The sequence below is a fragment of the Carcharodon carcharias genome, chromosome 2 (genome assembly GCF_017639515.1).
Source record: "Carcharodon carcharias isolate sCarCar2 chromosome 2, sCarCar2.pri, whole genome shotgun sequence".
Classification (NCBI taxonomy): Eukaryota; Metazoa; Chordata; class Chondrichthyes; order Lamniformes; family Lamnidae; genus Carcharodon; species Carcharodon carcharias.
Genome location: NC_054468.1, coordinates 225,666,662 through 225,677,164, shown reverse-complemented (window position 1 = coordinate 225,677,164; position 10,503 = coordinate 225,666,662). Strand labels below are relative to the sequence as shown.

Below are 10,503 nucleotides of genomic sequence, written 5' to 3'. Positions count from 1 at the left end.
GCTTATTTCCTTGTGTTGGTTTTATCATCACCTACCATAAGCCCAGCCTCACAGTTATATCTTTCAGGTCTCAGCCAGCTCGGAAAGTGACAGCACCACTTAACCACTCAATGATGGACTATGTTCACAGAATCATTACAGCACAGGAGGCCATTTGGCCTGTCATGTTCGCACAGGCTTCCCGAACGAGCAATTAACCTAGTGCCATTCCCCCACCCTCTCCTTGCAACTTTGCATTCTTCTTTTCCAGATAACAGTCTCATTCAGTTTTGAATGTCCCCATCCAGCGTTATCTCATCCTATAGGTACAATGAGTAAAGAAATGACTGCCATCTTCAGCTTAAAAATGCATAATTATTTGGAAAAGGAATTGGAAAGCTGGGCCATGCAGACATTGTGGCGTCACTTGTGCTGAATTAGGTATCTTGGCTTAGGCAACAGAAGTGACACTGCAATGAGACTGGGCACGCCAAGGTCACATTGGGATGCACAAAAATCAGCAGATGGGATAAATCAGCCAAAATCTCTGATGGTTATCTAGAATAGCTATTGGCATGTATCCTCCTCCAAGTGATTCTGTGTGGGGAACCATAAGCACATAATCACTACCATGGTAGTATGATACTACCATTAAAAGGTCCAATCTTTGACACACTGTGCCATTAATTAATGTTTACTCATTAAATGAGTTCAGTGGCTCACTATTCAAATTAAATGTTGTGTGTGTGTATATATATAAAAATATATGTGGTGATGGGGGAGGAATCAGTGGGTGGCAGTTGATGGTGGTGTTGCAGGAGAGGAAGGAAAATTAACAACCACATTACAATATGATCAGTTTCTTAGTACCTCCCCCAGAATCCAGGCTGATAACAGGCTGTAGTTGATGAAGGCTAATCATCTTAGCCCCAGGACATCACTGCAGTATGTTTCTCAGGATAATGAACTAGGCCCAACCTTCCAGCAACTTCACCATCTTTCCCTCCATCACAAGGTCAGAAACAGAGATGTTCGCACTATGTTCAGTATCATCTGTGACTCCTTAGACACTAAAGCAGTCCATGTCCATATGCAGAAAGCTTGGACAAGACTCAAGCTTGGGCTACTAAGTGGCAGGCAACATTCACATCCCACAGCTGCCAATGATCATTTCCAACAATAAAGAATCTAACCCATTCCCCTTAAGAAGCACTAAGGAAAGCTAATGGTATGTTAGCCTTTATTACAAGAGTATTTGAGCACAGTAGTAGCAAAGTCTGCTTCAATTGTTTAGAACTTTGGTTAGACTGCACCTGGAATACTGTGTGCAGTTTTGGTCCCCTTACCTTAGGAAGGATGTTATTGCCATAGAGTGCACGATGAAGGTTTCGCCAGATCTGTTCCTAGGATGGTAGCACGATCCTATGAAGATATTGGGGATATCAGGCCTGCATTTCTAGCATTTCAAAGAATGAGTGGTAATCTTACTGAAACTGAGAAAATACTTAGAGGGATAGACAGTAGGTGCAGATATTTCCCCTGGTTGAGGAGTCTAGAACTAGGTAATACAATTTCAAAGTAAGAGGGGAGCCACTCAGGACCAAGAAGAGAATTTTTTTTTTAAACTCGAGGGTTGTTAAGTTTTTGGACTTCTCTACCCGAGGGCTGTGGAAGCTCAGTGATTTACAGATTTCTAATTACCAAAGACAAAGGGATATGGGGATAGTCTGGAGAAAAAGGCATTGAAGTGGATGATCAGCCATGATTGTATTGCTCGATAGGCTGAATGGCCTACTCCTATGTTCCCAATATTCAATGGTATTACCAATGAATTACAACCATCATCATCCTGGGGGTTACCACTGAAATTAAATTAGACCAGCCACATAAATACCGTGGCTGCAAGAGCAGGTCAGAAGTTGGGAATTCCCCAGAACGTAATTCATCACCCAACTTCCCAAAGCCTGCCCACCATCTATAAGGCATATGTCAGGACCATAATGGAATACTCTACACTTGCCTGTGCGAGTGCAACTCCAACAGTCGAGAAGCTTGACACCATCCAGGACAAAGCATCCCATCCACCATTGGCAGTCAGAAGCATGTACCATCTACAATGTACGCTGCAGCAACTTGTCAAGCCTGCAACAGGACCTTCCAAACCCCTGACCACTACCACATAAAAAGGACAAGGGCAGTAGACATATGGGAATACCACCACCTTCATGTTACCCTCAAAACCACTACCATGCTTAGAAATAGATCACCGTTCTTTCACTGTCACTGGGCCAAAAACCTGGAACTCCATCCCTAACAGCACTATGGGTGTACCTACAGCATAGATTGCAGCAGTTCAAAAAGATAGCTCATCACCTTCTCAAGGGCAATTAGGGATAAGCTACAAATGCTGGCTATGCCAGTGATGCCCACATCCCACAGAATAATTTTTAAAAACGCAGAGGCGTCAAAGGAGGGATTAGAAGATTAGTGATTGAAAATTAGGATTAATCATGTTTGATGGTCTTACATTTGAGAAAATGTTCCCACACCTCTTATAAAGTGTTGGGGTGATTATGGTGGCAAATGCAGGCTCAGATCTGTGAATGCACTTCTATTGAATTTAGACTGAAATAACCAAGGCCACTTCATATCAGAAGTGTTAATTAGAAAGAACTTGCAGTTATCTTGCACATTACACATTCTTAGGCCGTCTCTAACTGCTTCAATGAAGTTGTTTTCAAGTGTAGTCACTGGTGTAATGCAGGCAAACGAGGCAATTTATGCACAGTAAGATCTGGCAAAACTGTAATGAGATAAATTACCAGATAATTAAGAAGTACTGCTATTCTTTTTGAATGGTGCAAGGGGATCTTTCACTCCAAGGCAAATAGGACTTTGACTAAATGGCTTGAACTCTCAACCTCCTGCCTCAGAGGCAAGAGTACTATCACTTAGCAGCTGTTAACACCCTAATGCAGTACTGATGGAGTACTTATCTATGCAGAGATAACTTACAGTATAATGATGATTTTGATGTTTTATAATCAATCAACAAAGCTTTACTTGGATGAAAGTATATTTCCACGAAAAACAATGCTACCAATAGTTTGCTGTGATATTACAATTTATGGGAATTGCTCTTTAAACAAAAGGGTACATTAGTGTTCATTAGGCTAGTCAGAGGGTAGGCTTACTGACTGTGCCACAAAAAATAGTCGTACTGGTGGTAATGGGGGATGGCAATGTCAGTCCATGCTTTGGCCCTTCCTCCTTTGCTAAGCAGCCAACCTGAACAAAATGAAGCTGAGGGGCAATGATCCTCTATCTGGGTTTTCACATTGCCTTTTTAAAGTGAAATATTTGTTAACATGCAAATAAGACTTTAAAACACGCCATAATACAAAGCCCAACGCAGTAAAGGGGACAAACAAGGTAGCCATTATTTACAGTCTACACAATCTAGCAACGAAACACCAAAGGACGCCATGATTCTGAAACAAGGTCACTCTTTGTTTATATGCAACAGTGAGCGTAACAAAAAAAACAGGCTTTCAAAAAATTAAAAATGGTTTTCTTTTAATATATAAAAGTGGTTGAAAGTTCCTCTCCATTGTAGCATTCACGAGGCAGTGCAGCTTCATGACTTCATCTTTTTGATGTCTATGGTGATGTTGACATTAATTTAGATGAATGCAGTTTTACAAAGGAAGTGAAAAGAGAGCTGAAATCCCTTTGAAGTTCAACATTGCCTTTATGGTTACAAATTCATATACCTCCAAAATTTTAATGTTCTCCTGATTTTTTTTAAAAATTGAAACATTGAAAAAATTCCAAAGCCCCAAATGTTTTCCCAACTCTTCCTCATCTCAACACAAAAGGATCGCTAGCACAAAACAGCGACTATGATCACACTGTGACACGTTATTTCCATCTTCAAGCATAGACAAATGGCACTCAGTTGAACAGCTCATTTTTGAAACAAACTCAATGTTGATGCATATTCAACATCTCCCTCTACCCCCCCACCCCAAAACCCCCCACACACTCCTTTTCTTAAAACTTCTTTTTCAAAAAAAAAAGGAGCCCTCATTTCTGATTCCTGTAATGATTAAGTATCATCCAGTTTGGCTTCTGAAGCTTTGTGTTTCTTCTTGGAGTGAATCAAAGTACTTCCTGTATCAAAAACCCTATGAGAAAAAAGGAATGGACATTTCCAGACGCCAAAAAACCCTCACAATAACAAACTCAATAAACAGCCACTTCTTTTTGTCTCCAAGAGCCAGTGTGCTACAATGTAGGGTTCCTGGATTGACTGCTGCTAAAGGGTGTGTGCTTCAGGCACACAGTAACCTAGGGTGGCAAACTAAGGCTACATTGTACAATACTCCAGATTTATTTTTATACAATTTTCAGCAATCTCTTGCTATATTTTTTTAAAAAAAAGATCTCAAGTTCTTTAATTACACAATGACGTCGGGTCTCAGTTGCATCCCAACCACCCCCACCTCCTTGGGTACGCTGTTATTCATTTTTCGCTTTCTTCCCATTTTCTCTCTCGTCTGTCGAGTCGGGACGTTTTCGCTTGCTGCAATCAGCCTGGATTTTCACAGGCCGTGGTTTAAAAGTGATGATAATACAAGTCATGTTGTCACATCCAGTACCATCTCCTGACGTGTCAGGTGCCAAACACTGATCCAGGAGCTATAAACACAGAAAAGGTAAAGGATGGTTAGTATATGAAGACAGTGCACAGAAAACCAAGCTAAGAGGATCCCATGCGGAGTATAAAGTTAGAATTGCCTCTTTTGTCACTGTATGTTAAAAAATGTTTGATTTTGCCTACATTTGAAGAGCAGGTTGCATTGAAATGTATACAATTCTTAAGAGGGTTTGACAATAGAAGCTGGTTGTTTCCCCTAGTTGGAGAGCCCAGAACTAAAGTTCATAGTCTCAGGATAAAGGTCAGCCATTTAGGATTGGGATGAGGAGAAATTTCTTCACTGAGTTGTTGAGCATATTCATGACTGATAGCGACAGATACTTAGGGTCGGAAGGTGGAGCTGAAGTACAAGATCAGCCAGCACCTTATTGAAGGCAGAATATACCTGAGGGGCCACATTGCCTATTCCTGCTCCTATTTATGTCCCATGCCAAGAAAGCTGAAGAACACCAGTCAGGAGGAAGCTGAATTAACAAGACACTCAATATTCTACATAATAAATCATGGTGTAAAGAACTTTAGGCTGAATTTCTTGTTGGATTTATTAGTAACTATCTTATATTTATGGCCCATGGTTTTGAATTCGAGCCCCTACTGTCAACCTGCCATTTTATTAGCTCAAAGGATTGTCACTCCCATAATATCCAATGGGTGCAATAACAACTTGCATTTATATAACACCTTTAATGTAGTAAAATGCTCCAAGGCACTTCACAGGAGCATATCAAACAAAATTTGACACCAAACAACGTAACAGAATATTAGGGCAGATGATCCAAAAGCTTGGTCAAAGAGGTAGTTTTTAAGGAGCATCCCACAGGAGAAAAAGGGATGAGGAGAGACAGAGGATTAAGGGAGTGAATTCCAGAACTTAGCGACTTGTAGCTGAAGCACCAATGGTGGGGCAATTAAAATTGGGGATAATGAAAGCCAGAATTAGAAAAGTACAGAAAGCAGAGGTTTGCAAGGCCAGAGGTATTGACAGAGATAGAGGGGGGCAGGGTCAATAAATGTGAAAAACAAGAATGAAGATTTTAAAAAGAGACATTACATATCTGCAAGCCCATGTAGGCCAGCATACACAGGGCTGTTAGGCGAATGGAATTTGGTACAAGTTAGGATTAGGGGAGAGTTCCGGACGAGCTTAAGTTTATAGTGGGTGGAAGATGGGAAGTTGGCTAGAAGTGAACTGGAATCGTCAAATCTAATTTTGGCCAACAAGTAACAAAAATTGGACCCAGGGCCATATTTTTAAGATAAGTATTCAAAGCCAAGGTCACCTTAGCCCTTATTATGTTGCTTTCCTTCAAATCAAGATCTCAATTCCAAGAGAGCTTGAATGTGGGTTTCAGATAAGTTGAAGTGGGGCCAGAGTCAGGCAATGTTATGAATGTAGAAATAGGCAGTCTTAGTAATGCCACAGATGTGATTGGAAGCTCATTTTAGGGTCAAATATGACACCAAATTTGTAAAAAAAAAAAAGAAAAACATTCTGGTTCAGTTCCAGACCTCCAGACAGTTGTCAGTGGCGAGGGAGTTTGTGTTGGGGTCCGAAGGCAATGATTTTGGTCCTCCCATTATTTGACTGGAAGAAAGTACTGCTCACCCAGTGCTGGATGTAGAACAAGTAGATTGACAATTCAGGGACAGTACAGGGGCCAAGACTGTAGTGAGCTAGTGAGGCAGAACTTAAGTTAACAAAATCTACAATACTTTCTTAGGGAAGGATGGCTTCGCTTCTAATTTGCCACCAAAATGTCCAATACAAGCAGCAAAGAACCATTAACCATAGAAAAATGATCTATCACACCTGTACAATTTCTGGGTTTTATAACATCCTGTGCAACACTGGGTACCTAAAATGTTATTTAAGTACGCTGCACATAGTCTCCTCAAAACCTATTAGGCTAGGCTGTGAGGAGTTGTAAGAAGGGTGCAAAGGGGATTTGGAGAGGTTAAGCAAGTGGGAAAAAATTTGGCAGGTGGAATACAATATGGAGAAATGGGAGATTATCCACTTTGGTGGGAAAAACAGAAATAGAGTATTTCAAATGGTGAGAGGCTGGAAGCGCTGAACTTCAAAGGGACTCCCTTGTTCATGAGTCATTGAAGACTAACATGCAGGTACAGCAAGCAATTAAGGAGGCATATGGTAGGTTGGCTTTTATTACGAGAGGATTTGAGTACAGGAGTAAAGATGTCTTACTGCAATCACATAGAACCTTAGTGAGACCACACCTGGAGAAGTGTGTGCGGTTTTGGTCTCTTTACCCAAGGAAAGATATACTTTCCATAGACAGAGTGCAACGAAGGTTCACTAAATCAATTCCTGGGGTGGAGGGATTGTCCTATGAGGAAATATTAAATAGACTGGGCCTATATACTCTGGAGTTTAGAAGAATGAGAGGTGATCTCATCCAAACATACAAAATTCTTACTGGGCTTGACAGGTAGTTTGCAGGAAGGATGGTTCTCCTGGAGGGGGGGTGGGGGTGGGTGGGGTTGGTGGTGGTGGTGGTGGTCTAGAGCCAGGGGACAGAGTCTCAGGAGAAGTGGCAGGCCTGTTTGGACTGAGATGAGGAGGAATTTTCTTCACTGAAGGTGGTGACTCTTCAGAGGTCTGTCCCAGGGGGCTGTGGAGGCTCAGTCGTTGAGCATATTCAAGACTAAGACTGATAAGATATTAAAGGAAATCAAGAGGTACGGAGATAGTGCAGGGAAATGGTGTTGAAGTAGATCAGTCACAATCTCACTGAATGGTGGATCAAGCTCAAAGGGCTGAATGGCCTACTCCTGCTCCTATGTTCTTATATAAATGTGTAGATGATACAGGATGGCCCACTTCTACTGCTGAAGATCACCATTATTAATATATCAGATCCTCTATTGGCAAAGAACAGATATCCAAAAGTATGGAGATGTGACGTCAATCAGTAAAGTCAACAGCCCTTTTGCCACTTCACTTACAGATGACCCATGATCGCCCCTTTCGAAATTTAAATAGTTGAAAAGTAGTTTGGAAATAGCTACATTTTGTTTAATTTTTCCTCCATTTGAATTGGAACTGAATACCCTGAATCTTACAGGGACGTCCCGTTGCGTATTTGAGAACTTTTCAAAACCAAGATACTATTTTTAGTGACTACCATTATAAGGGGAAAAACAAGGAGATAATATCAATAAATGGGCATGAGCATGTAAACTGTTACTGAACGTTTTTCCACAAATAAAGCCTCAGGATCTTAATAACTGGATTCCCAAAAAGGTACAATTTTAGATGTCAGAATTTTCATCAATTTCTAATGTTCTATCCTTGCCTGTTGCCCTCCAGTGACAGCAATGCAGAAACCATGTTTCATGGAGTATTTGATCACCTTGTTCCAGACTCATTCAGATAGTTTGCATCTTTTCAAAAGGAGTTAACCTGCCTAGTTTTGTTAAGAGTCCGGCGCAAATATCCACTACTCTGCAGGAAGAACAACCTATTAATTTCAGGCTCATTTATTAAACTTGTGCATTAAACTCGACATTGTCATGAACAGGCAACTCAACTCAAGCCAAACATTACTGCAGTTTTCTTGTAGCAAATAATATATAATTTTGATCAGCCTGGGCTAGAGAAACACTATTTTTGGAAATTAGAATTGTAATTTCCATTTAGATTTACTGAATCTAGGGAGAGTAGGGTTTTCCCCTGGCAAGACTCGGCAAATGCCCCAGGAGCCTTTTCCTGCACAGCCGTGGCAGCAGCACCTACCTCTTCAGATATGGATGACAGCAACCTCAAGTCTCCGTTCTCATCCAGCTTGTTGATGCGCTCACTGATGAAATCTACAACTTCCTGGCTACTCATTACATTCCTGAAAGGGAAGACATATTATTAAAGTTGCAAAGCCATTTGTGGGCAGAACTAAATGGTCCCCAAATACCAGAATCTCTCCCAGATCAAGTCAATGGAACTACTGATAGATTTGCTGAGCTCTGCATAATGATTTGGGTATCTGTGGAACTTAAATTGCAGGGATTTAAGATTAAGGTAGCTGGCTTTGCTTTCTTTTGGGAAATACCCCAATTCACAATGAATCACCAGTTCTCAAAGGCTTCATAAACTAATGCAGCAGACAACAATGGGCTTGTTTGGCCTCTTCCTGCTTGTATAGATTATATTGAGATCTCAGAGTAAGTCTGCCCTCTGTTTCAACAAGGGACATTAGAAGACTCCAAAAAGGAAAATGGAAAGAAAATAATATAGTCTCACATATATTTATATACAAATATATTTATATATTTACAAACACATATATTTACAAAATCGTGGAAAATTCCAACTTGGATCACCCACCTCAGTTCCACATTACATTAAAATAATCAGCACAGATATCACGTGCAAAATAGTATCTGTTGGTAAATTTGATAGTGAGAATCACACAAGTCTAACATTACTTTATTCTAAAGTCAAAACCATCTTTTATCCACAGCTAAGTTTCTTAGGTGTACTATTTGGTGCTCAAGCACCAAACAAACTCTTCCTGTATGGGAGCCCAGTGTCAGCTGCATGGGTGATGCTGAACATTCAATATAACTTTGCAAACAATCCCTTGACTCTGAGTGCCTGGAGGTGTCTCATCTCTAACTGACCCGACTTCCAAATTCTGCTAGAAAATATTAATAGAGGAGTGAAAATCTGATCAATTGAAGATTGCTAGGTTAAGATGGTAGAATGCATTGGTTTCAGCTGCCCATCCAAGAGTTAAAACATGGAACAATTATTGCACCAGTGGGGCTTCTATGTTACTGAGCCAAAGAAATCAGACTGGTGTGTCAGGCAAAACAAAAATATTTCTGTTTCACTGGCTTCAGCAAAAACAAACTTTCAAATCTCAAGTATAAACCTGCCCTGGATCACCTGATATGTCTTCTTGCTCACTGAAAACCATTTTAAGGTTTTTTTGAGCTTACAAAAAATGCATTCCGCCTCTCTTCAGGTATCATACCCTAAAAAGGCGCTAATGACCATGGGTCTCCATGTTAATCTCTAGAGGCAAGGGTCATCTTCACTGGTGGTCAATTCATCTAGTTTGTTAGGTTCTTTGAAAACATTGTTCTTTCTCTACTTCAATCTCTTTTACCATCGATGTTTCCCATCAGCATCAACTTTCTAGATCACAATTTCTTATTACATGCCCAAGGAATTCCAACTGTCTCTTCTTGATCTTGGTCAGCAGAGTTCTTTTGATCTCAGATTTTACCAGCGTCTTTTCATTGGTAATGTGACTTATCCAAGATATCTTCATTATTTGCCTCAAAAACTACAACTCTACAGCCTCAACTCTTCTCTGCATTGCTTCACTGATCGTCAAACACTCTCTTCCATATGTCAAAATTGGTGTGATTAATATTCCAGGATTCTCTGCTTTGTTTTCATGCCTAGTTTTTGAGTTGATTATAAACTTTTTCATTTTTTGAAATGTATCTTTGGCCATTCCAATCCTTCGTCTTATTTCTTGGTGGCACTTTCCATCTAATGTTACTATGCTCCCGAGGTAACAAATTTTGTCTACCTGTTTGCTCTTTTCATTCTTCACTGCGATCTTACATTCTGGAATGATTTTCTTTTTGGACATGGCTAGACATTTGGTTTTCTTACATTTATGCTCAGCCCTTTCTTCTCACTTTCACTCAACACTCTATCCAAAGTCTTTTGTAGCTTCTCTTCAGAGTCAGCACAAGAATGTTGTCATCGGCATATCTCAAAATTGCAATCCCCAACTAATAATCCAGGAAGGTCTTCAATCTCTAAGAAT

The 10,503-nt window shown here is 40.4% G+C and overlaps 1 protein-coding gene across 2 annotated transcripts in view; it reads right to left on the bottom strand.

The window, feature by feature from the left end:
• Positions 1-3,538: 3,538 nt before the first annotated feature.
• The window catches only part of ppm1g (protein phosphatase, Mg2+/Mn2+ dependent, 1G), a 32,696-nt gene continuing 25,731 nt past the window's right edge, over positions 3,539-10,503 (bottom strand). For both annotated transcript variants that reach the window (XM_041182797.1, XM_041182798.1), the window contains 2 exons: positions 8,457-8,559; positions 3,539-4,680 (listed from right to left, as the gene is read on the bottom strand). In XM_041182797.1, the coding sequence (XP_041038731.1) occupies positions 4,501-4,680; positions 8,457-8,559 (283 nt within the window). In that variant the 3' untranslated portion in view covers positions 3,539-4,500. The remainder of the gene's footprint in view (positions 4,681-8,456; positions 8,560-10,503) is intronic.